Here is a 24766-nt window from a genome sequence, read left to right as displayed (position 1 = left end):
ACACACACACACACACACACACACACACACACACACACACACACACACACACACGCACAGACACAATATATATCACTGACATCGCCGCGGTGATAATAGAGATGACCCCAATCATCTGAGAGGGGAAAAAGGGAAACTGAAGCCGCTTCCTTCGCCAAGGCCACCTTTTTATTGTCGTGCCCTGGTGATGTCACGGCGTGCGAAGGTGGTCACCTGTAATCGAGTCCAGATTAAACGTACAAATCACATTGTACCCGACCGAGCCGGGCGGCACCGGGGGGAAACCTGGGAGACGGCAGATCGAGGAGATCAGAGATAACGGCGGAGCGTCCAGAGGTCAGAGGATCTGGGAGAGAGGAAATGAAAGCAGGAGTCCTGAACCTCTGATCTTCTGCCCTCCGGCGACACGCCGGGAGGCGGCGAGGAGAAGCTTCCAGAATGTCCTCCTGTGGGAGGACCTGGAGTGCCACTCATGCAATGTTTGAATAAAATGTCACATCTGAGAACCAACGTGGTCTCACTGGGAGAGAGAGAGAGAGAGAGAGAGAGAGAGAGAGACAGAGAGAGAGAGAGAGAGAGAGAGAGAGAGAGAGAGAGAGACAGAGAGAGAGAGAGACAGAGAGAGAGAGACAGAGAGAGAGAGAGACAGAGAGAGAGAGACAGAGAGAGAGAGAGATCTATAAAAGACATGACGTCGGTGGACTGAGTATAATCGCTGCTCCCTCGTCTCCCTGAAGCACTGAAGGGAAGGTCGTTCATGAAAAGTCACTGATTAGTCATCGAAATGCAGCAGCGTGGGGAGGAAGAGCTGACCTGAGACGCAACGGGCGATAGAGGTCGACCATCAACAGATGACTGAAGAACAGAGGAGGAGGAGGAGGAGGAGGAAGACGAGGAGGAGGAGAAGGAGGGTGCAGTCTCCTGCTCCCAGCATGGGAAGACCAGGCGAATGAGGAGGAAGAGGAAGGAGCGGTTTCCTGTGCCAAGTGTGGAGAGACGAGGAGGATGAGGAGGAAGAGAAAGGAGAAAGAGGAAGAGGAGGAAGAGGAAGGAGCAGTCTCCTGCTCCCAGTGTAGGGAGACGAAGAGGCCTGACAGATGTGCAGCAGCTGGTCGACCCCTCAGAGAGACTTGGGATTCGAACCGCTGCTCCGCAGGTTGTTTGAGGCGACTGAGCGACAAAGTTCCGTCAGCCATCCTCCATCCATGCTGCTGCTTTGTTCCACACGACGTCCCGCCAGTGAGACGTGAACGCCGCCGCCATCATTAAAGCCGGTCCGGGGGGGCGGAGCCTCGGCTCTGCCTCAGACCCCGGATCCTTTCCAACGGGGACACGAGGGACGGCGTCCAAAAATGGCTGCAACTCGTCAGCCATTCATCCGGCGGGGCTGCAAAGAGCAAACACTCACATCGTAATCTGTGTCATTTTACATCCGGAGTGCTAAAGTACTGCTGCGGAGCCGCGCCTCATGCATATGCATGCCCCCCGCCTCCCTACCCAGAATCCCCCCCTGCAACCCGACGGAGGGTTTCTAAAAACGGCAGCGAGCTTAACGTGACTGAGGCGGCAGACTTTGATGAGACCCGCGCTTTTCAGAGGCCTCCTTTGTCGGCGGCGAGCGAATCGCGCTTTACAAGATAAATCTTCCCGCTAGCAGCCGGCTTAGACTGTATACAACCCGATAAGGTTGCCAAGGAAACCCTCCGGGAGAACCAATCAGGGGGCATATACTCTTTCTTTTTTTCTTGATCTGAGCAAACAATTAATACCTCGCCCCGGCTGCGGCGGGAAGTGGGAGGTTAGCAGGAATCCAGCAGCCTCTCGTTAATAAATACATAAATATAAAGTCATAAACGTATAAACGGGGTTGGAGGACACTGGGAGACAAAACATTAATCCAATGAGAGAACCGTGTTTAGTCTATAAATCTAATCTGCACACGCCACTAATGTCCTTTTAATGAATGTTTTGAATGCGGCGGCCATAAAAGTGCCATTATATCCCATCACATCCATTTGTAAGGAGGTTGGACTGGTACCCCCCCCCCCCTCGCTCCCTCCCCAGGGGGGGTCATTAGGCAGCACGAGAGACTTCGACGGGCCGCAGATCAATGCTCCAGGGTCCTATCTGTTACTGACATCCAATTATAGCAATGGGTGTCCGCTTAGCACAGTTACCAAGTGCTTCAGTCTTCCCATCGACTTCCTGTCAACAAGCCATCGGCGGATAATCAACGATCGATCAGGCCACATGTCAGGATCACCACCATGTTGAGTGAAGAAATAGAAGCCCCGGCGGGGGGTGGGGGTGGGGGGGTGGGGGGGGGCACTTCGCATCCAGCAAAAGTAATTAGGAAGCCAATTCCGCACAACTTTGATTAGTGCTGGCTTGCAATGAAAGTCGTTACCCAGCACATTAAGTAAAGAAGGAAATTGGCTGTAATTGGGAAAAAAAAGAAGAAACGCGGGGAAGAGTTGAGAGAAACGAGCCGAGATGGAGGAGAGGAACGATACAGAGCGGGAGAATGAGAAGGAGTGAGGGTCAGGATGGCAGGCGGGTGGCGGGCGGCGGCGGCGGCGGCCGATTGATTAATTACTCTCAGTCTGTTGGTAGAAAGTCGCCTCACCTGGTGTCGAAAGCCAAAACACAGCAGCAGGCTGTGATCGATCACAGTCAGAAAGGAGGCGGGACTGTTTACATGTTTACATGTTTACATGTTTACAGCCGGCGCACTGAAGGAGAATTTACCAACGGAAATTATTCCACAAATATCAACTAAATGCATTTTTAAGGAATAAATGATCAAATTCAGGCTATTTGACTCAGTGATGCTGATTAAAGGGATTAAGGCTCCGTTTACGCAACGATTTCAAGTTGTCATGTTGTGAGGGTCTGTTTACACGACGACGGTGCGCAAAGTCAAAACTTTAAAAAAAAAAAATGCTGACTCTGCGTAAAGAGTGGGGAAAAAAAAAAAAACGACTTTTCTAAAACGCTCCTACTGCAAATGGCCACCACGGAAAATAGTTCAGCACATGCACGAATAGATGGGACATTACAAAAACAAACAACAGCACCCACTAGTGGCCTAACATGTTAACTACATCATTTTCAGTGTTTCTGCTGTCATTTTCAAAACGTCGCTGTGTAAAGCGCCAAACTTGTTTTGAACGAAAACACAAAGAAAGTTTATGACTTCAAATGTAATTATTTGATTAAATAAGAATAAACATGTTATTTTGGAAAATGAATGCATTAGTGTGTTTTTACACTGTCGATGTGTCAAATTAACTGAATGTGTCTTCATTAGTGACTTTAGTCATTAGTCAGTTTTAATAACAGAAATAACTTGAATCAGACGTCACACCTGCTGAAATACACCAAAAATAATGAATTTTGTAAAAAGGTAAATTTGTGAGGAAATAATTCAAGCTAAACTTTGTGTAAATTATCAGTGTTGATCATCCTGCGCATACATATTTCTGCAGAACGATTCGGTTTGTCGGATTTCATTCATAAAAGCGGATCTGAAACAAAGTCTGTAAGAAGCTGAGCAGCACAATAACATTCATTTTCTTTAATCAACAGAATAAAATTTAAGGAGTAAATTTGTTGAATTTTAAGCAGTTTTTTTCTTCAGCTGCAACAGAAACACACACAAGAGAAAGTTTGATCGCTTCATCAACTTTTTATTATTGAAAAATACAACACAAAAATACACACAAAAAGAAAGCTGGTTTTCACGCGGGTGAAACCTGAACGGGGTTAGTACTCCGAGCTACAGTTAATATTGTTAGTGGTGATGTGAGCAGAGGGACGGCGAGGAAACTCTCCCTTCCAGCTCCGCACACATCAGCAGGAGGACACACACACACACACACACACACACACACACACACACACACACACACACACACACACACACACACACACACACACACACACACACACACACACACACACACACACACACACACACACACACACACACACACACACACACACACACACACACACACACACACACACACACACACACACACACACACACACACACACACACACACACACCTCCTGCTTCAGGTGTGGGTCAGCCAATCACAGCACAGCAGAGCATCACATTTACATCCATGGTAACATCTGCATGTCATTCCTTTGCGCAGTGGTTAGATAGGGCGAATCGACGGGGCGTTAATACACACAGCCAGAACCGTACAGGTCACCTAAAGAACAGCACATCAATTATTGAAGTCGGAATTTTCTTTAAAAAACAAAAAAGACTTTCAGCTAAACTAAAGGAGGATGAGGTGAAAGTTTCGATTGAGGCAACAAAAAACAATCGATGGTCCGACGGACTGTTGTGTTGTTGGAGTGGCAGTGGCGGCCATGCGGGGCGACTCTACAACACAACCGGGGGCGAGAAGGCACAATAGATCAGAATAATCCAGGGCGGGGGGGTGCGGGGGGGCGAACGGAAGGCAACAAGACGGAGGAGGAGAGTAAGGCGAAGATGGCTGAGCCACCAGAAGATAGAAGTGGAGGGGCTGACGGTGTGATCCAGAGCAAACTGACTTGTCCCTGTGCGTGTGTGTGTGTGTGTGTGTGTGTGTGTGTGTGTGTGTGTGTGTGTGTGTGTGTGTGTGTGTGTGTGTGTGTGTGTGTAGAGGGGGGGTCGGGGTACCCCCTCCCCCAACTCTTCACGTCCTTCATTAAAATGTGCAATTAATGCTACATAAGCCGTGGAAGGTTTCATATCGACCACACAGGCGAGGTTAATCAAGATATCGGCTGCTTGTAATGAGGAGGATTACAACATGCAGCACTTCGGGGGGGGGGGGGGGGCAGTGTGTGTGTGTGTGTGTGTGTGTGTGTGTGTGTGTGATCATAGACATGTTCTGGTGGCCTGGAAGCTGCAAACAGTCAAACACAATTAAAGCTGATTGCTCGGTGAACCTTATTGTCCAGATGCAGCCGGTGTTTCCCTCCTGGTGGGGGTGGGGGTGGGGGTGGTAGTGGGAGGGGGGGGGGGGGGTCTTCTGTTTAAGATCGGTCAAGAAGTAATAATCTTCCCAAGCCCCCGCCCCCGCCCCCGCCTCACCACCAGCCAATCCCTGCACCTAGAAAACAATTCAAACTGCAGAGCAACCGTTAAAAAAAACAAAATAAAATTTTTTAAATAGGCATTGAAAAGTCCCATTCACAGACGTACACTTAAAGTCGCACACACAGCTGACGGGTTCTACACACGAGCATGCATACGGCTGTACAGCGGCCGGGTCGTTTTCAACATACAGTTTCTCTACAGTGATCCATCGTTTAAAAAAAAAAGAGGGAAAGAAAAAGAAAGAAAACACATGCGTCGCTCATGTATGTACAATATATTCGGTATATTGACCGTTCTGCTTCACGTCACACGACTTCACTGATCTGTGAGAAAGTCCGGGACAACAAATGCATCCGTTTGTTTTTCTTCTTCTTCTTTTGCAGTAAAAAGTTTGTGATTCTGGACTTCACGGCGACAGAGCAGATCTTCATCAGAGGAGGACGAGGAGCTTAAAGTCAGGCGAGCGCCCGTCACAGCCCCCCCTCCCGCCTCGCTGCCCTCCCCGGGGAAGAGAGAGGCGGGGCTAGACGATGGAGCCGTCCCGGTTCTGCGCGGGGATCATGACGGGGATGGCGCCCATGCGGCTCAGGTTGGGCCCCGACATCCGGACGGCGGTGGTGTTGGCGGAGGGCGGGGGCAGGGGGGCGTGGCTGGGGGGCCTCTCGAACTCCTCGGAGGGGATCTTGTCGTACTGCGGCTTCAGGGCGTACTCGTGCAGGTTGGAGGGCGACATGGAGCCCAGCGAGGAGCGCTGGCTGCCCACGGTGAAGCTGCGGGCCGTCGACACGCGGCTTTTAGGCGGCGGCACGTCTTCCCTGTTGGGGGGGGGGGGGAGATGACGACAGTCAACGTTTAGACAGAGAAGAGAGGAAAACGTAATGTGATGTCTACTAGCTTTTTCTGGACTAATCCAGATTATTTGATGCATTCAAACTCTCTTCTGATAGCAGAATAACACGAGATGCACCTTCTCCCAAAAAAGTTTCTGTCTATAAATGGAACTTTTAAAAGATTGTTCAATTATAAAGTGATTTCCACTCCAGTGCAGTTTATTTTCACATTTTTTTCTGGACTCAAGGTTGTCATGAGGTGTCAAATGGAAAAATCCCCCCTGATGTGTCGTAAAAGCAGGACGGAGTTTGACGGAGTGAGGATGTAAAAGTGAAGAACTACTGGAGGGGATCTGCGGGAGTCATCTCAAGAGCAAATCCTGATCTGACTGGATAAAACGGGAGAAAGAATCAGGGAGGAAATGATTGGTGGAGCTGCAGAGACAGAGCCGAGCATCCGAACGCTGCCGTGCCCTCGACTCCCTCTGCCACCACATTAACAACTAATAAGCAGCAATAATCCAGTTAAATGCTCAATCACAGCGAGCCCGAGGGGCCCGGGGCCTGTTTTGGTCCCGAGCTTCATGCTCTGGTGTTTCTGCAAATGTCAGTGTGTTGGAGACGCGGGCGGCGAACTAATCCTCTTTGTCCTCCAGCGTGAGCGCTGTCATTGTGGTCGCAGACAGATTCAGTCCACGGCAGAGTGATAGTAAGCCCGCCGGTCGCACTGAGCCCGCGGGCCGGATGGAGCGCAGGAGGAGGAGGAAGAGGAGGGGTTAGGTTGGCGGGGGGGGGGGGGGGGTGACACAGAGCAAACAAAGCTTTCAAACTGATTACCACAGCTGTTTATTTCAGAAGGGGTTAAAAAAAAAAAAGAAGAAAAAAAAGGAAAATGCTGATGGAGACAAACCGTTTTCACGGCTGTTTGGGGTGTTGAGACGTGATCGTGGCATATGTGTGTGTGTGTGTGTGTGTGTGTGTGTGTGTGTGTGTGTGTGTGTGTGTGTTGGAGAAAAGGTTGGACAGAATTAGGAGCTACACGGACATCATCTGGGAGCAATAATCACATATCGGCTGAGACGTTTGCGTCAAACCGGACACGTTTTCTTCATCTAACAGGCGAGAACATCAACACAACGGCGCAGGCGTACCTTATCTCATTGCAGATCTCCTTCTCATACTTCTTCCTGTGGCGGGCGCGACAGCAGCAGAAGAGGACAATGGCGATGAGGAGGAGGATGAGGAGCACGCCGATGATCGATCCCGCGATGATGCCGGCGGTGTTCTGAGCTGGAGGAAGGTTTTGTGAATAGATTTTAGCAAGCGATGACATTTGGGGCCTCGTTTACACGATGATGACTTCAAGTGAAACTGGAAATCATTTGTAGCATGTTGGGGGGTCAGTTTATGAAACAACGGGGCTCAGAGGCACTGAAAACTGAAGATGTAGACAGCAAAGACGTAATGACACCATAATAACAATCCCACTTCATCGTCATTTTTCATGTTTACAGCGTATTGATCTCTGTGAGCGTGTGTGTGGTTTCATTATAAAACCAACCAACAGTGCCAACTCATGGCCCAACATGGCAACAAGAAACAATGATTTCAGCTGAACGTTGTGGGGTTCTTAAGCTCCCTGAAGCTGGAGGTTTTTAAACAATTTCGATCCATTTTGAAGACGTGTGTCAAACTCTTCTAAACACATATCGAGGAGAAGCTCTGAGACGAGAAGAAAAAAGACTGGCAGGCAGAGAGAGAGAGAGAGAGAGAGAGAGAGAGAGAGAGAGACAGAGACAGAGACAGAGACAGAGACAGAGAGAGAGAGAGAGAGAGAGAGAGAGAGAGACAGAGACAGAGACAGAGACAGAGACAGAGACAGAGACAGAGAGAGAGAGAGAGAGAGAGAGAGACAGAGACAGAGACAGAGACAGAGACAGAGAGAGAGAGAGAGTTACTGAAATCAAGCCTGAAATGTCCAAATCCCCACAAAGCACCTGGAACATGGTGCAGCAGGGAGGCTGACAGCGCCGTCACAGCATGGGGGTGGTGCAGCTTCCAGCACAAAACAAACTCACTCTGTATGAGGAAGAGTTTTCTCTGGAACGGAACTTGATAAACTTCCCTGATTTCCTGTGATTAACTGTCAGATTTCTCTCCTGGTTGTGAAGGGAGAACAGAAGAGCTTTGAAAACTGCAGGTTTTTTTTCCTGGTACAGAACTTTTCATAACGTCATTTTTGTCAGGAAAGAGAATTCAGAGGCATAAAGTCACGACTGCAGGTCCGATCTGTGTGAGGAATGAACCACAGAGGCGTGCTTTGGGCGTGTCTTCCAGAGAAACCTGGACACCTGCCACTTCTGTTTTGTATAAATATTGTTTTGTTTCCGGGCATGCAGAGAAGATAATGGGCGGGTAGTTTTCACACATGACATTCACTGCTGAAACTGAATTAATGCAACTGAAACCGGATTTTAAGAGAACACGTAGGCCTGTTAGCTCGACTGAAATCAAAGGGACTGACGGAGGAGTTGGACTGGAAGAAGACGAGGCGCTCTGCGCATGTAAAGAGGTGAACAGGAGGGTTGCTGACTTGTTAGCTGGCTAATGAAGGTTGCTGCAATCTGTTAAAAATCAACTGCAAACGGCCAAATATTGACAAGCTAAATCCACAACCTGTCATCGCAGTGGTTTATTAACGTCAACGATAAATGAATTCCAGCCCTGTGCTTGTATCTGAACAAAGGCAGAGTCGGGTGAGTACTCACGAGGTGTCACTTTCAGATGGAGTATACAGTCCTCTGTGCCAACGCGGTTGGTGGCGACGCAGCGATACGTGCCAGAGGCGCCGGCGGACACATTCTTCACACTAATCGTGCCTCCCACGGGATCTGTAGTGGGGGCAAAAAACACATCAATGAAGCAATGGCAGTGTGGAGGGCGTACAAACAGAGGAGGTTCCGTTACCCAGCACGGCGGAGGCGGGCAGCAGCTTGGTGTCACTGGTCTTTTCCCAGCTGTACTTGAGCGGCGAGGTTCCCTCCTTTGACGTGCACCTCAGCACGATGTTATTGCCTTCCAGCGTGGCGCCATCAGCGGAGCACCTGGGCTTGGAGGGCCTGACTGTGGAGAGAGAGGAGGGGCGAGGGGGGGAGGCGGTTCAGACGGGTGAGGAGCGGCCGACATATGCAGGTGGTCACATTAGCTCTGAATCACTCGTCCCTCCTGCCTTCAACCCCGCTATTTTTTCAATTCTGCGTGTTGTGGGCACGCTGTGCGTCTGCCTATCGTGCACATGAAAGTTGATTTCCTCCCGTGCTCAAAGCAGCAGTCGTCAGCGAGACGAGAGCAGTAATCAGAGTAATTGATACTGCTGCTGTCATTACGAGAGCTGTCAGTCAGAATAATCAGAAGGAAGATAGGACACACACACACACACACACACACACACACACAAACACACACACACACACACACACACACACACACACACACACACACACACACACACACACACACACACACACACACACACACACACACACACACACACACACACACACACACACACACACACACACACACACACACACACACACACAAAAGATGGCTCAAAGCCCTGCAACAAAAACGTGAGCAAACGCTCCCCGGTCAGTAAGGAGTGTTGGCAGGAGATGAGACGGGGAATTCTAAACAAACAGAGCCTCAAATTAAAAGCAGACCAACTCAAGTGGAGCCCAGACACACGTTGGGTGGGTGGGTGAGGGTGGGGGGTGGACTGTGACCGGGATGATGTTTGGATAAAGAAAATCTGACATCATGGCATGGTAATGGACTCTGCAACAACAAAACCCCGGAGAGGGGCTCTCGAGATCTGAACCAGGTGCCGGGAGGGGGGGGGGGCTTAGCAGGCATAACCGTAAGGATTAACAGAACACTGACAGCACTGCGAGCTCCTGCTAATCTCATAAACACACAGGGTGAGGACGAAAGGGGCAAAACACAAGAGCACAAAATTAAAGGAGCACCAATGGACAGATGGCGGCGTGATAGCGGCATGATGGCGGCGACGCCTCCCGACACACCGTCCACACTCCTCCCCGGCCACACACACATCCATGCAGCAACACTGTAAATGTCAGAGAGCGATGACATTTTAAATACGTCTTTTAAAGGTGAAAGTCAACACGTCCGTGGGCTGTAGCGCGCAGCTCGTCGCATAAGGACCGCTGTCCGGCGAGCCGATTTATGTGTTTGAACGATGAGGTCGGAGAAGGTGAAAGACGCAGCGGGAGCCCAGGGACGCAGAGGGCAGGGTCGTATGGCCGTACGGCTAAAGGAAGCAGATTTATGAGCCGCACAAGGCTAACTTAAGGACGAGATGAGTAGAAAAGAATAGCTGGATGGGAAGTGGCGCAGCAGCGGCTTCAGGAGTGACGGCTGATGATTGCAGAACGGTAAAGTGACATCGAAGCGGCCAGGCAGACAGGATTAATGAGATTGGCTGGTGAGCTTCACAGTGAGATCCTAGATGTGTTCAGGCGCCATGTGGTGCAGATTCTAACCCTCAACAACTAGTTTTGCAGTTTGTGTTGTAAATTCAGCCTCCGTGAACACATAAAATGTGGCTGCAATTACTGCAAACACCACAACATCAACCTCTTCTGTATTACTGCTTTAAAGATGTTGTAGTGCATTCTTAGAGGTTGTTTACATCGTTTTAAATCCTCCAGTTTTATTGTGTGGGTCGGAAACTAGAGGATCTGTGTAAAAATGAATGAATGAATGAATGAATTTTGAAAGACGCACTGTATCTAATGTGGAAACCTGTGGCACTATTTTCAACAGTGTACACTAACAATTTAATTTGTAAGTGCATGCATTATAAGTACTGTTGCTAACCGAGTTTAAATATCCATTTTCGCTTGATCCTGAAAGCAAAATACCAGGAGAAAATCTAAAGCCTTACATGACATTTTCAAGTAAAAACACAAAACCCTCATAGCAGAGTCACTGACAATGCTTTGAAAACGCTCCAACTAGTGGCCCAACATCAAAACTACATCGTTTAACGTTTCTGCCATTTTCAAAATGTTGCAGTGTAAATGCTAATGCTGAGTGAATCTCTCCAATCCCAGCCAATCCCAGTCACAGATTGACTCCACATGCATGTTTAGGGCCTGGTGTCCACGTTAGGTCAGACACTTAAAACTGGAAAAGTTTGTAAACTAAAACAAGTCATATTGATGTGGATTTCGCAAGCTGAGGATCTTTGATTGGAGATCGATTGGGAGTGAAATTTGAGTTCTCAGCTGTTCTTTCACACACATCAAAGGACCAAGAGGAGCATAATGAGCGGCCACAGATGTGTTTGGTCTGTGTAGCGGGCTGCTGCGAGTCGAGCTCGGGTCGAGTTGTCGGAGCTGCTGACGTGCAGCACTGAACTGCAGGTGGATACTCTCCTCCTGTTAACTTCACTGTCCTGCTGCAACCGCAGGAGAATACACAACAGGGCATGCTACCTCCTGTACCCGGACTCGGTGTAGGCTGCAGGTGTCAGCTGTGTGTGTGTGTGTGTGTGTGTGTGTGTGTGTGTGTGTGTGTGTGTGTGTGTGTGTGTGTGTGTGTGTGTGTGTGTGTGTGTGTGTGTGTGTGTGTGTGTGTGTGTGTCAGGTCGCAGCAGGGTGCAGTGAATGGTGAATACACTGAAGTACGTTTATGCCGGTGCACAAACATGCATGCCCGGCTCTCGGGGACAATCCACCTTGTGACAAGATCAAGCTCAAGGTAAAATGCAGAGCAGGCAAGATGTCCCCACCTCTCCTTGTCAATGTTTCCTTGCCTGAAGCTCTCTGCACCCAGGGTCAAGAGCTAGCAGCCTGTCAGCCTGTGTAGCCTCCAGCCGTCTCGCCCTCCTTTCACTCATGCATACACTTCAACGTTATATTGGAAAATGGCTGCATTCACAGACAAGCGGAGTGGCAGGGTCATCCTCTCACCGTACGAATATAACCCCAGAAAAGTTGGGATGTTGAGTGAACAAAATGCACATGCCCGCAACGGCAATTAAAGCAGGGGTGTCAAACATGAGGCCCGTGACAAAAACAAACAAGGTGTTTTTAAATAGCTTTAATCTTGTGTCTCGCTTGTTGATGACAAACAAGCTGCCCAGCAGTTCTGAACTTAGATCATGGTTCGTGTTTAAGACGTTTTTTTTTTTTTCTGGAAACAGCTCTGATAAAGTTATGTCAACTTACATTGGGGGTGTAATATTTAGTTTCGGGCGTTATGCTGAGTTTTGTCAGATACGTAAGATAAATGTGGTTGTAACAGGGAATTGAGAAGGACGTGGATATTCCAGTCAAGAAACTGTTTGAAAGCTTTCCGTAACAAGAAAACATCTGAGAAGAGTGTGAATGTCGCATTGCAGTATTAGAAAAGTGAACAACTCTTTGATTCTATGTTGGAATTCGCTTTCTCTTAGAAAACGAAAACTTCATGATTTCATCACAACATCAAAAGGGGTGACATTTTCTATTTAGACGATACCGTACATATAACTGTTCTTAAATCTGCTGTGGCTGAAGCTCATTTCAGGTCAGATGAGCTCTTCAGCATTATCAGCTCCGCCCTAAATGCTCCTATTGGTTGAGACATGGTACGAAGAAAATCCCAGACTAGGAAAGTGCTGACTGGAGATCAAAGGAATTAATGATTGATAGAGAGAGAGAGAGAGAGAGAGCGAGAGCGAGAGCGAGAGCGAGAGCGAGAGCGAGAGAGAGAGAGAGAGAGAGAGAGAGAGAGAGAGAGAGAGAGAGAGAGAGAGAGCGAGAGCGAGAGCGAGAGCGAGAGCGAGAGCGAGAGCGAGAGCGAGAGCGAGAGCGAGAGAGAGAGAGAGAGAGAATTGACACTCCCGTTTCCACCAGCATGTTTTAAAGGCAGGCTTTGGTTTCATTTTGGCTGTTTATTGAAACCACAGTAGTGTTGGGAGTCACTGACCTGAAACATGCGATAGTGCAGTGATTGTTATCGGAACTCAAACAAAAATGCGAAAACCAAGGCCATATCCAGCTGATCGTAAACAAGGCCTTGTAAAGGAGACTCACAGCAGCACCCAACTGATCATATTCACCCGGGAACTCAAAAGGCCCGGTTTGAATCCCTGAGCGTCGTCATTTCCAAGGAAGAACCAGAACCTGCAAATATTGCTCAACATCAATGGAGCCTCCGTGAATATGCAAGCGAGTGCTGCTTGAGCTTTTGAACTGATAACAAGCCAATGGTCCCTCTACTGTTTTGCCCTGAGGACACAGCATCCACCATTTGCATTAAAAGTTTTGATTATGAATTTTCTACAGGACTTTCTCATCATGTTTGCATGACTTAAAATCAAATGAAAACACTGAACAAAAGTAGGTTTTGAAGTGAAAACATAAAACCTTTGTGGTCTTTTAAGTGTCTATTTCCATGATGCCGGAGCTCGGAGCCACTGAAAATGCAACTTTTTGAAAATGGCTCCCAGTCCTAGTTGACAGTCACTGTAAGAACAATCCAACTTGGTCGTCTGCTCACATGAATGTCTGTGTGTCTCATTGTTAATGTTGATGGCGTATTTTTCTGTGAGGGTGATTTAATTACAAAAACAGCACCAACTTGTGACCTGACATGCCAACTATGATGTTTTCAGAGTTTCTGCAGTTTCCATGTAAACGGGCATCATTTTCAAAATCTTGTTGTGTAAATGTAAAAAGTTTTTTTTTTTTTTTTTTTTTTTTTTTTTTTTTTTTTTTAAATGGAAAACGCAAAAACTATGGGTTTTCTCTTGACATTTTTGTAAACGGGGCCTTTATGCATAGTATGATACAACGTCCTTAAGGCTTCATCACTGCTTTAAAGGGATTCTCTCTTGATGGAGGGATCTTGTGTTGCTTCTCACCTCCTTCATGTTAAAAAGACATGTGAAGTGCTGGCACAGCGTAGCTCCTGTGTGGTCACATCTGTACACAATAAGGTGGCGAGGGCAGTCATTTTCTGTCTGCACCCTGTCTTTAAAACTGATAAAACAGCACACAGCTCATCACACCGCGCAGGCTGGGTGCTGCACATGTGGCCTGTTTTTCCCACATGCAAAGTAGCGGGCCGTTTTCGGGAGGCGATTCACTTTGAAAGCATTTAGCTGGTTGACTGACCAGCGAGGCCACTGTGAGCCAGTGTGTGTTTGCCTAAGGAGTGAATCATCTGACTTATACAACTCGGATGTGTCACCCATCTCACTCTGTACAATGGAAAACAGCAGAGAGCACGCATCCAGTTTCTAGTTTTTGTTTATATTTAACAAATGAAAAACTTTTTCAAATGACTGTATGATCATATCTGAATATACTCCATGTGTGATATTCATATACCAAACTGAACCGGTTTTATTGTCTCATAACAACTAATCCAGTGGATGCGAACGTCCCACAGAGCTGCTTTAACCCAATCAACTAAAGCAGACAATAAAGAAAAATAATTACATGCAACCACGATGCTATAATTAAAACCTGCATTATTTTGTTCATCTCCATTAATTTTTGTGATGGATAATAAATTGTGACAGAGCAATTTATAGGCTGAAAAATAATACAAAATCTGGATTATCATTTTAGACATAATCACAAAGCATCTCGGGTGAATGCAGAATTGTATCACAATGGGGGCAATGCGCTACAGCCGCTGGGAAGGTTGTGCTCTCCATTTTAGAAGGGATTACATCAAAACAGCCAAAGAGGGCAAAGGCCGTGTGATTTGGTGCGTTTCCACTGTGGAGGGAGACAGAATCCAGGAGAATAAAAAGCCTGCGAGGCTAAAGCGGCAGTGGTCTGTCCTGCTTTCATGACCCTTCCACTCACCCATGACGTTTAGCACCATCTTCCTGGTCTGGATACCCGGGGCCTTCTTCACCTTACACTGGTAGGTGCCGGAGTCGGACGACTTCAGCCCGATCAGGTTGATGGAGGCATCGCCGTTCTTGGGGTCGGCTGCGCTGAAGTGGATTCGACCCGCCATGGGGGCGTGGTTGTTCTCGTAGGCCCTGTCGCCTGAGTAGAAGATCACCTGGTGGTGGGGAGAAGATGAAGCGCGGGGAGGTTAAAAACTGCTAAGGACGATGCATTGGATGGAGACTGCTTCTGAAAAAACCTCTCATGGAAATAAATCAAACAAAAGCCTGAAAGGACAGTTGTGCGCTGTTTGAAAGCAAAGGCCTTGCTCACTGAACCAACCAAATGATATGGAAGAGAAAGAGTGCCCTCTCTTTTATCTCCACGCTGCCCTTCAGCCTGGCAGCCGGGGCTGCTTTGCCCTTTCTGAGCGTAAAAAGAATGAAGGTGGAACAAACAAAGCCACTGCTGTGGAGCTAAATCAACACCTGCTGTGTCAACAAAGCTCCTAATTCTGTCCAACCTTTTCTCCAACACACACACACACACACACACACACACACACACACACACACACACACACACACACACACACACACACACACACACACACACACACACACACACACACACACACACACACACACACACACACACACACACACACACACACACACACACACACACACACACACACACACACACACACACACACACACACACACACACACACACACACACACACACACGGTCCTAGAAGCAGAATGGAATGCCTGGAAATAAAGGCCAGGTGGAGACAGCAGCAATAGTTAGGTGGAGGAGGAAGACATAAAACAAAACCACACGTTGGGGGGGAGGAAGGGAGAAGAAAAACGTGAAAATGAAAGGCGTTCTCATTCCCTTTCATTACACACTGGCATATTCTTACACATTTCCACAGAGACAGTCATCAACAGGCGTTTTCCGAGCTACGATCAGTGCCAGGCGTTCGCACAGCAATACCCCCGGGTGTAGAGCAGGGGAGGGGGAGAAGAAGACACAGCAGGGGGGAGGAGGGGGAGAACAGTCAACCCATCAGAGGAGGCACAGCACTCAAGGAAGCACGAGACAGGCAAAACAAAAGGGAAAAACAGAGTCAGTGAGGTTCTGGTGTGTCTACACGCAGGAGTTCCTGTTGCTCTACTTCCAAATGGAGAACGAGTTCCCGGAGCCGGCTGCGCACAACAGGCGCCATGTTCATCTTGTACACATTAGCCCGGTAAACGGGTCATTCTGTTCAAATTCCACCTGGCTCTCATGGGAGGGAAACCTATCCTACCTTCACTGGGGGATCACAACATCAGCAGTAATAACAGCGATATGTGAGATGAGACCACGGAGGAGAGGAAATTAAATTGCCCCGAGCTCAGCTAGACAAGAAGTCTCACTTGGGTTCAACAGCTTCGCAAGCACACAGATGGGAGTGCTTACACACACCTCCAGCTAAAGAGTGGGGGGGAAAACACTGAGCTGCACAATAACCTTGAGAACCATGATCCAATGAAGAAAAAAAAAAATCCTATAAAGAGCCTGGGGAATGAAAATGAAAAGGGCAAATGACTAGACGAGCTGGCGGGGGCTGAGGAGAACTGAGGAGCAGCGCTGCATTTCATAACAGGTAGGACACTCAATGATACAATCGCCACCTGGATGAGCTGCTCTCGGCGGGCCCGTCACCGATGCAGGGCTAAGAGGGCGTCCCGAGCTTCAGCAGACACATGTCGGCATGAGATCATCGTCATGTGACGCCACAGAGCAAACAGGAAGAGGTGCAGCAGCTCATTTGAGAGGCAAAGGCGGAGTGGTGGTACCTGCGTACTTTAAACAACCTGCAGAGCTCGGCTCCACTGAGGCGTTCACCGTGAATGGCTTTAAAATGCCACACAGGCAGCGCAGATTCACAAGGTTAACACCGACCAGACAATGGCAGCCATGCTCTTCAATCCCCAAGCTAAAGAGGACTCAAGAAAACATGAGCATATGCAAACAAACAAATCACTTTTCCCCGAACCTCGCCGTGCCTTCGCCATCCAAATCCTTCAATAATGTGTCAACACGCACAAATTCCTGTTGCAATAACTTCAGCAAACAATAAGGCTCCGCCACGGAGCTCAAGGACAAAAGAGGCTGCTTTTGTGACACAGGGTAACACAACAAAGGTTTCTGAGCAAACTCATCTCCTATTCACACCGTTCACAGTCGGTTTTCATAATTGTTTTTCCTGGTTGTTCTCACAGTGTTGCTAAATACTCGGGGCACACCCTGCTCTCAGCTAATCTGGAGCCAAATGCAAATGACTGTTACTGTAGGCATGCCTGGCATCTCTTGTTCAAGCCCAACAAAGCAGCATGCATTAGCTATGCTTCAGCACCCTCCAAAAGACCCCTGTGATATGTGGGATATGTCAGATGAAGGGGGCCGTCGCTCCCCCAGCCGACAGCAGGCTGAATAGATAATGCTGTGCCGTTACTTCTGACTGCATTGATGCACAGAAAGCACAACTAGGATATACAGCACGTTACCCTCCACCCAATTCTCACAGGAAGTGTAGCAGACGTGGTGTAGAGTCCATTTTATCTCACAGATCACAAAAACTGAGTGCTGACCTTCTGGTGCTGGCCTAAAGTGCAAAAACCCAACATGTTATCTGTATATTTGTCTCATTACTGTTTGAAATATCCACATTCTCCTACAACTTGGTAGTTTTATACTTGAGAGCCACTTATAATAGGAATCCAACTTTGTCGTCTGTGCATACGAATGTCTGTTTATTCCGCTCTCTGTGAGCATATCTGTGGTTTCATGACAAAAACTACATAGTTTGAAAACTGAAAACTACAGTTTAACATTTCAGTTTTTCTTTGTCTAAACAGACATCGTTTCCACAATACTGCTGTATAAGTGAGAAACTTAACTGAAACACAAACGCAGAAACAAGGTGTTGTGTCAACTGGGCTTTAATATAATAAAGAGGAAAGAGACTATTTTTGAGCAATATAGGGCAATTATGACATCGCTTGTTAACACATGTTAAAAAAAAATTATTCAAATTAGCTCATCCTGAGATGTGATGCATCAAGAAATATTCAAAAATAACATTTTGCACCAGGCAATGTTACCAACAGAATTTTAATTTTTTCTCTGGATATAACCAACAACTCCCTATAGTGTATTCAAAGGGTTCTTCGGGTTTGGAGAAGCATTGTTTATAATAATCCAGCGCTCTGATCACATGGTTGTGGCTACTGGCTCATCTGAAGCGATGTGAGCAAAGGTTGACCGTAAAGTGCATTCCTCATTCCCACTTCTGTGAAAAACCCGGGAGCCTCGCATCTTGTAGATTGACCTAATTCTATTGAACGCTGTCACATGTATTAAAACGGCTCCGTGGAATTAATATGCCACTAATTGCAGGGAATTTACACCGAGCGCGGCTTCGTGTTGTGGACTCAGCGAGCTAAATCTGATAAGTCAAGGAGAACAAATGCGTTCAGAGGGAGACGTCCGGGCTGTTTAAATTCCTACAAAGGTTTTGGCAACATTAAGGCCTGCGTGCACTGGGCACAGCAGAATGCTCCACGTAATGGAGAAAATAAACTGTGGAACTAGATGCAATTTAGAAACAGTTGTTTGATTTTCTACAGCTGCGTATGAAGGGGAGAATATCTGCCTTGGGAAGCAGCCTGTGGTCATGAGCAGACTCTTTAACGAGGAGAAAAAAACATTTTAAAAACAATCTTGTGTTGAAATTACCATTTCAACACAAGATCCACAATCTCACTGCACAAATATTTCTTTGAACACTGCCAGCTAATGACTTGGAGGCTAAACAAATAGTTTCTTCTGCAAATGCAACAACTCCAGAGCAAAACAAAACACTGCAGGTAAACAGGAGCACAGAGCTGTGGGTGAGAGCAGCGGACATAGATCATAAAAACATCTAATCTAATAATGATGTGGCGATCTAATTATAACATTCAGGTGACACAGGACACAGGAGAAGTAGGGGAAAAAAAGCTGGGGTTGATGAGATGAGAAGGCTTTGTGACAGTTGGGAGGTGAGGGGGAGCAGAGAGCGGCAGGAGAGGACCACAACACTGCAGCCAGTCTCTGTGGCGTTTAAAGCCCCAGAGGGCTCGTGCAGACACTGTATAGGTAGTCTTCCCTATCTGTGGCCGAGGGCCACGCCACAAAGGGAAAAACTGCCCCCCACTGCTCATGCTGTCGTGTCCGGGACTGTGAGAGCGCTGCAGGGAACAAACACTCCACAGAGGTGCATGCAGATCTTATTACATAAGTCTTGATACTATATGGCTCTTATGGCACAGTGCGAAACCTCAAGAAAATACACAATCACCACAGCACCAGGATTGGATTTCACCTCTTGCACAAAGCATGAAACCACACAGGCCACACCTCAGCAGAGCAGACTGGTGAAACGCCGCAGAAACTTTAAGCTTGGAAACATAAGGCCCATGGGCCAAAACTGGCCCGCAAGAGGCTCTAATCCGGTCCGCCAAAAAAAACAAGCAAACTGTAAAAATATCAAAGAAACATTGATTTTGTTAACAAGTTTTTTTTAAGAGCAGCGACACAACACTTTTAAGGCTTCCAAGTACCGATGAAAGAGCGGATCACAGGACAGATATACGTGGTGGATTTCAACACGTACCACATTATCTCCTTTCTGGTTGTCGGGAGGCAATAAGCTCCATTCAATATCCAGAGGCCCAGAATCCTCCGGGGCCAGGGTGAACAGGCAGTCCAGCTTCACGCTCTGACCGCTGGCCTGGTCGATGTTGGCCGCCCCCGACGATGTGATCTGCAGACCTGACGACCAGCCTGGATCATGGACACAGAAAGAATAAATCAACATTAATGATTGAAGCGTGTGCTCCACACACACCGACAGAGTGATAACAACATCATCAATATTATCAACATCAACGCTAACAACAATTACTCTCTTGTGATTATTTTGCATTGATATGATTCACATAGCCACACGATGGTGTAGTAGTTATAGCTTTCGATTCACTGTAGGAACATCCAACGTGCGAGTCTTGGTGGAAAAAGTGGAATGGTCCATGGATGGATGGGATAAAAGACGCATAGATAATTCACAAAAGAAATGATTTAAGCAAAAATGCATAAACTGCATTCATATTAGGGTGAGAATGTCTTTTTAATCAATCGATTCATGGATATTTTGTTTGTGATTATTTCTGCCATTCCTAGTCTAATTATCATAACAATGTTTAATCATACATTGGTAAAAAATTTAATTTTTAATTGTTGAAAACTGAGTACTTACGTTAAACTATTCCATGCTCATGTTGATCAAAGGAAAATAATTAAACCGTGGATTTTTATGTGACAATTCGGGCTGGGTATTAGTCTCTAAGTAATCTATTTATGTGTGACTCAATAATTTATTTTATTTTTTTTGCTTGCACGTTGCAATTTTTAAGAAAATCTGACTTAACCGATGCAAATCTTTGATTCAGAAATATCTCTTGCTTATTTACAACTTTGTTTCTCAGATTAATGACTACTGTCCCCATCAAACACATAAATAAGATGGACGAAGTGTTCACGTCACAGAAAAATACAACTTAAAGACAATAAAGGAGTTGTGTGTTTACATGCCACCATTAAAGCAGTCAATCCCTCTCATTCAATCATCTTCAAATTGTGAATTTCCATAATGATGCTAAACTCTGAAAAACGAGGTGGACAATGAACCTTCATTACGAGACTATAACTCATGTTAAAGATAGTTACGTAATAACACTTATCACACACGTCACAACAGAAGCATAAAAACAGCAGAATCTCAACAGTTTCTGCCAACAATGGATTTTAATGGTATCTAGGAAAAATGATGACTGATGAGGTAAAACATGCGTGATTTTTATCTGAGTTTTTAACGGTGCTTGGAGCCACTGAAAACACAACTTTTTGAAAATGCTCCCAAAAAGGAACTTTCTGAAAACGTAACGTAAGTTTTATAGTTGACAGTCAACCCGGAATAGTAATCCAACTTCATTATCTGTCTATATGAATGTCCACTGTTAACGTTTATAGCGTATTGTTCTCTGTGTGGATGGGTGTGGTTTCATTACAATAACAAACGGCACCCGCTAGTGGACGAACATGAAAACGACATCATTTTCAGCATTTCTGAGTAAACCGACAGTTTTCAAAATCATTCATCGCCGTGTAAATGGGAAACTCTTCTGAAAAGACAATACAAAAATGATTAATTTTCACTTAAAATGTTTTCAGAATCAGAAAAATATTCATCCCAGAGGGGCAATTAGGTATTTAAAAAAAAAAAAAAAGGAATTCATGTAAATGTGGCCTCAGACTTGATGTGTGACGGTTGGTCGCTCTGCTTTGCCTCGATTTGAAGATATGTACTTGGTATGTTTTGTTCAGTCTGCTGGTAAATTAGATTTGATCACTGCCCTGTGATAATAATAATTTAGCACAAGGGGGGGAATCCATTACCCAAAGGGCGGTACTCCCCCCACACACACCTTGGGAAATTACCCCTTGCGCTGTGTGTTGCCATTTTCTGGAAACACCGTATGAACCTGCTGTGAAATGGTTAAGGGATAATTTCTCCATTTCTTTGAAGATGAATAAGTAACTTTGACTTCAATAATCTCATTTTTCAGCCTGATTTGTTTTTACAGTCTTTTTTGGCTCTGTTAATCAAGTGACTGTTATTTCACAGGACTGAGTTTCATGACCCAAACGCTTCAGCTAGAATGATCTTATCAGACGTGAACTTTTCATCTATTTTTCAAGCTTCTCTTCATGCAATACGATCACTTGCTTCCTGCAGCTTTAGCAGCAGCGTCGCTCATTCATTTCACCGTTCTCGCGTGTGTTTCTCATTACTTTTTTTCGTCTGCACTTCAAATGAGCTAAAACCTTCGTAGTAATCGCAGGCTGTGGAGAGGTTCAGGAAAGAGAGCTGGACCTGTGCTGAATCGCTCCATTGTATTGCGCAATTATTCCAAACACTCACCAAAAAAACTAAAGATTATTACAGTTTTTCTCTTGCTTACTAACAATTGTGTCACTGGGATGCAAAGATGATTTTTAAGTGTCACTTGGCGTGCTTTACAGAAACATTTTCAGTCAGAAGGCGCCGGTCATGAAATAAATATGGCTACATCTCCCCTCAGAAGTCAAGCAAGCCTTAAAATATGCAAAATGTAAATCACACAGTTTAAAAACAAGACTAATAGAGCAAACACAGCTTAGCAGAAGAAATAGCATTGGTGATAATGAAGAGAAACTGTGGCCTGTCACCAAACTGAAGCCGACTCTTAAGCATTTATTCTTAGAACGAATAAACATAATTTCCTGGTGACATCAACTGGGTTAAGATTTTCCATTCAATAAGAGATTTAAGCCGCGGCAGGAACACAGTCCATAGAGAATGGAGTTGTCACATGCTGCCTCGATGTATTAAAATCCTTGTGACAGCCTGCCACCTTCCAACCGACGAGTGGAGGGAGAAAGAAGGTCTTAGAAAAAAAAAAAGAAAGAAAGGGAAATCATCTCAACATTTTGCTGCTACAAATGTGTAACCCACAATTACAATGCCGCACGCAAGCTACTAAACACATGTAGCTGAAATGAGTCAATTACCAAAGGGGCATTTTCATTTTGTGTCAAACATAAAACCCACGCTGTTACCCGGTCCCACATCTGGCTCTTATTTAGGTGCTTTCACACATACTGACAGACGGAGCTGCTGCTATTGTGCTAAGATAATTGTTGAAGTCAAACCATGCAAATGTAAACACTTTGCAAACAAGAAAATTAACCTTCTTCACTTTCCTGGAAAAGTTGCTGCTTCAGGTTGACGACAAGGTTTCCGTAAAGGCAAACAATTACATTCATTTAAAAAGAAAAAATTTAATAAACACACAAAGGTGTTTCAGCAGTGTTCAAGTACATTCTGTAATGAGGACGATTTGCACTGGGAACACAGGCATCCCTCAGGCTGTGTTCACAAGCGTAATGTGTCCTGAGTCTGAACTGAAAAAGAGAACAGACACAAACTTAAAACTGCATGTCTTCACACTTCAGGAACAAATCAAGAAAGACCTTCTTTACCTTATAGGCTACAACCTTTCATCGATCTGACAAAGCAGCTGTGACGCTTCAAAAGGCTCCTGAAAAGTAGTCATGCTCCTCAAAACTGATTACTCAGTCGACTGAAAGTGTTTTTCAAATCTTAAACTTGACGCCACAACATTGCACTATTTTCCCACTCCGGTCCAGTCAGGGTGACATTGGGCTGTAGGTAATCCCTCAACTAAAATGTTTTAGGTCTAGAGATTAGAGAAGCAGAAGTGAGATAGGAAGTTTGCAGGTTCGGACCGGTCACCACTGTGAGGGAGACCCTCAATCGCCATCAGGTCCCTGGAGAGCCTTAATGTGGCAGCCCACCACATCCTAGAAATAGGATGGGCCAATGCAGGAAAAAGAAATGTCCCCAAGGGTAAAAGTGTGCTTTCATTGTTTGATTTTAAATGCTGTAGAAGTACAAGTCAGCCCAACATTGTGTATTCCAGTTGTGCACATCCCCACTACAGATTGAACCACTGTCCGAGCAGCATTTACAGGCAGAGAAAGAGCCTGGTGGGGAAATAAAATGGTGACGTGGACACGATACTGCATTCTACCTCTTTGTGACTCTAACTATTGGTGGTTCTTCGCTATTGCTTAGTGAATTACGCAATACTTAATCCACTTGAGGAAATTCCTTTTCTTCACATTTACTCATCCTATCTCTAGATGTGGTGGGCAGCCACATCCTAGAAATTTGATGGCCATAAATCACGCAAATCACACACGAGATAGACAAAATCATGCAAGTAACATACTGACCAAATTTCGTAAGGTTAGCCGACACAAAAGTCTGCAACGCACGCAATCAAGCTGAGTGAAAGTGAAGGAAAACTAGCTGAGAACATATATCCATCCATCCTCTCCACCTTCTATCCTGTTCAGTGATGTTCTACACAGTCCCAGCTAACTACAGGTGAAGACAGATTGCCAGTAGATCACAGTTCAAACACTGACATATAATCACACACACTCACATTCACACCTAGTGGAATATAAAGTTACTTATTAACCCCACATGCACAATATTGGAGTGTTTGAGTGGGAATAGCTGTGAATAACTTGTACAACTGCCGAGATTCATAGAGTGAGGAAGTGAATGTTTATAACATTAAGCGCAGCAAAACAAGAGCATTTAGCTTAAGGCCATCACAGAAAATAACAAGTACATAGTTCAACTGCTGGTAAAATTATTGAGCCAGCTGACAGTATGATGAAAGTTTATACAGAAGGTGTCAGTGACAGGTTAAGATCTCAGTCTATCGGCTCTGTCCCGCCCCCCCCGAGCTGTTAAAGACAACTCCATAAAGACGGACCGCACTCATACAGAAAGTGACAACATCAATCCCACCCACTATTGTTGCAGTTCCAAGCCTGTAAGTATTTGATATGGTCGCACAAGCATAGTTTGATTCCTCTGCCGGCGGCGCTGCAGCTGGTGGTCTCAGCCCACAGATTCTGACAGACGTCCTTGATGGGCGCGATCCGTCGCCTTCAGGAGCAGCAGGAGGAGGATCGGGGGAGAAAAACAGCCGAACACAGCGATGTGTGTCCATCACTGTCAAAATAGATACTCAGCTTGGCATCTGCATGACGGAAAGCTGTGTGGATTTATCAAGAGCTTTAAGAAGTTGGGCTATATTTCAAAGTTGCTTATAGAGAAGAGAAAATTGCATTGTGAGGTATTCAGATGGAGCAGTCCATCAGAGCCGCTGCTG

At 46.1% G+C, this 24766-nt stretch overlaps 1 protein-coding gene across 1 annotated transcript in view; it reads right to left on the bottom strand.

Moving 5' to 3' along the window:
* Window positions 1-4828: 4828 nt before the first annotated feature.
* Window positions 4829-24766, bottom strand: part of cxadr (CXADR Ig-like cell adhesion molecule) — a 45463-nt gene continuing 25525 nt past the window's right edge. Inside the window, exons 2-7 of the mRNA XM_080482691.1 lie at window positions 19567-19736; window positions 14826-15030; window positions 8902-9057; window positions 8703-8825; window positions 7086-7224; window positions 4829-5919 (exon numbers count right to left, since the gene is read on the bottom strand). Of these exons, the coding sequence (XP_080338817.1) occupies window positions 5628-5919; window positions 7086-7224; window positions 8703-8825; window positions 8902-9057; window positions 14826-15030; window positions 19567-19736 (1085 nt within the window). The 3' untranslated portion in view covers window positions 4829-5627. The remainder of the gene's footprint in view (window positions 5920-7085; window positions 7225-8702; window positions 8826-8901; window positions 9058-14825; window positions 15031-19566; window positions 19737-24766) is intronic.

The sequence above is a fragment of the Lipophrys pholis genome, assembly GCF_963383615.2.
Source record: "Lipophrys pholis genome assembly, chromosome: 16".
NCBI lineage: Eukaryota > Metazoa > Chordata > Actinopteri > Blenniiformes > Blenniidae > Lipophrys > Lipophrys pholis.
Note: the sequence above shows the minus strand (reverse complement) of the source record. Positions and strands in the feature narration are given on the sequence as shown.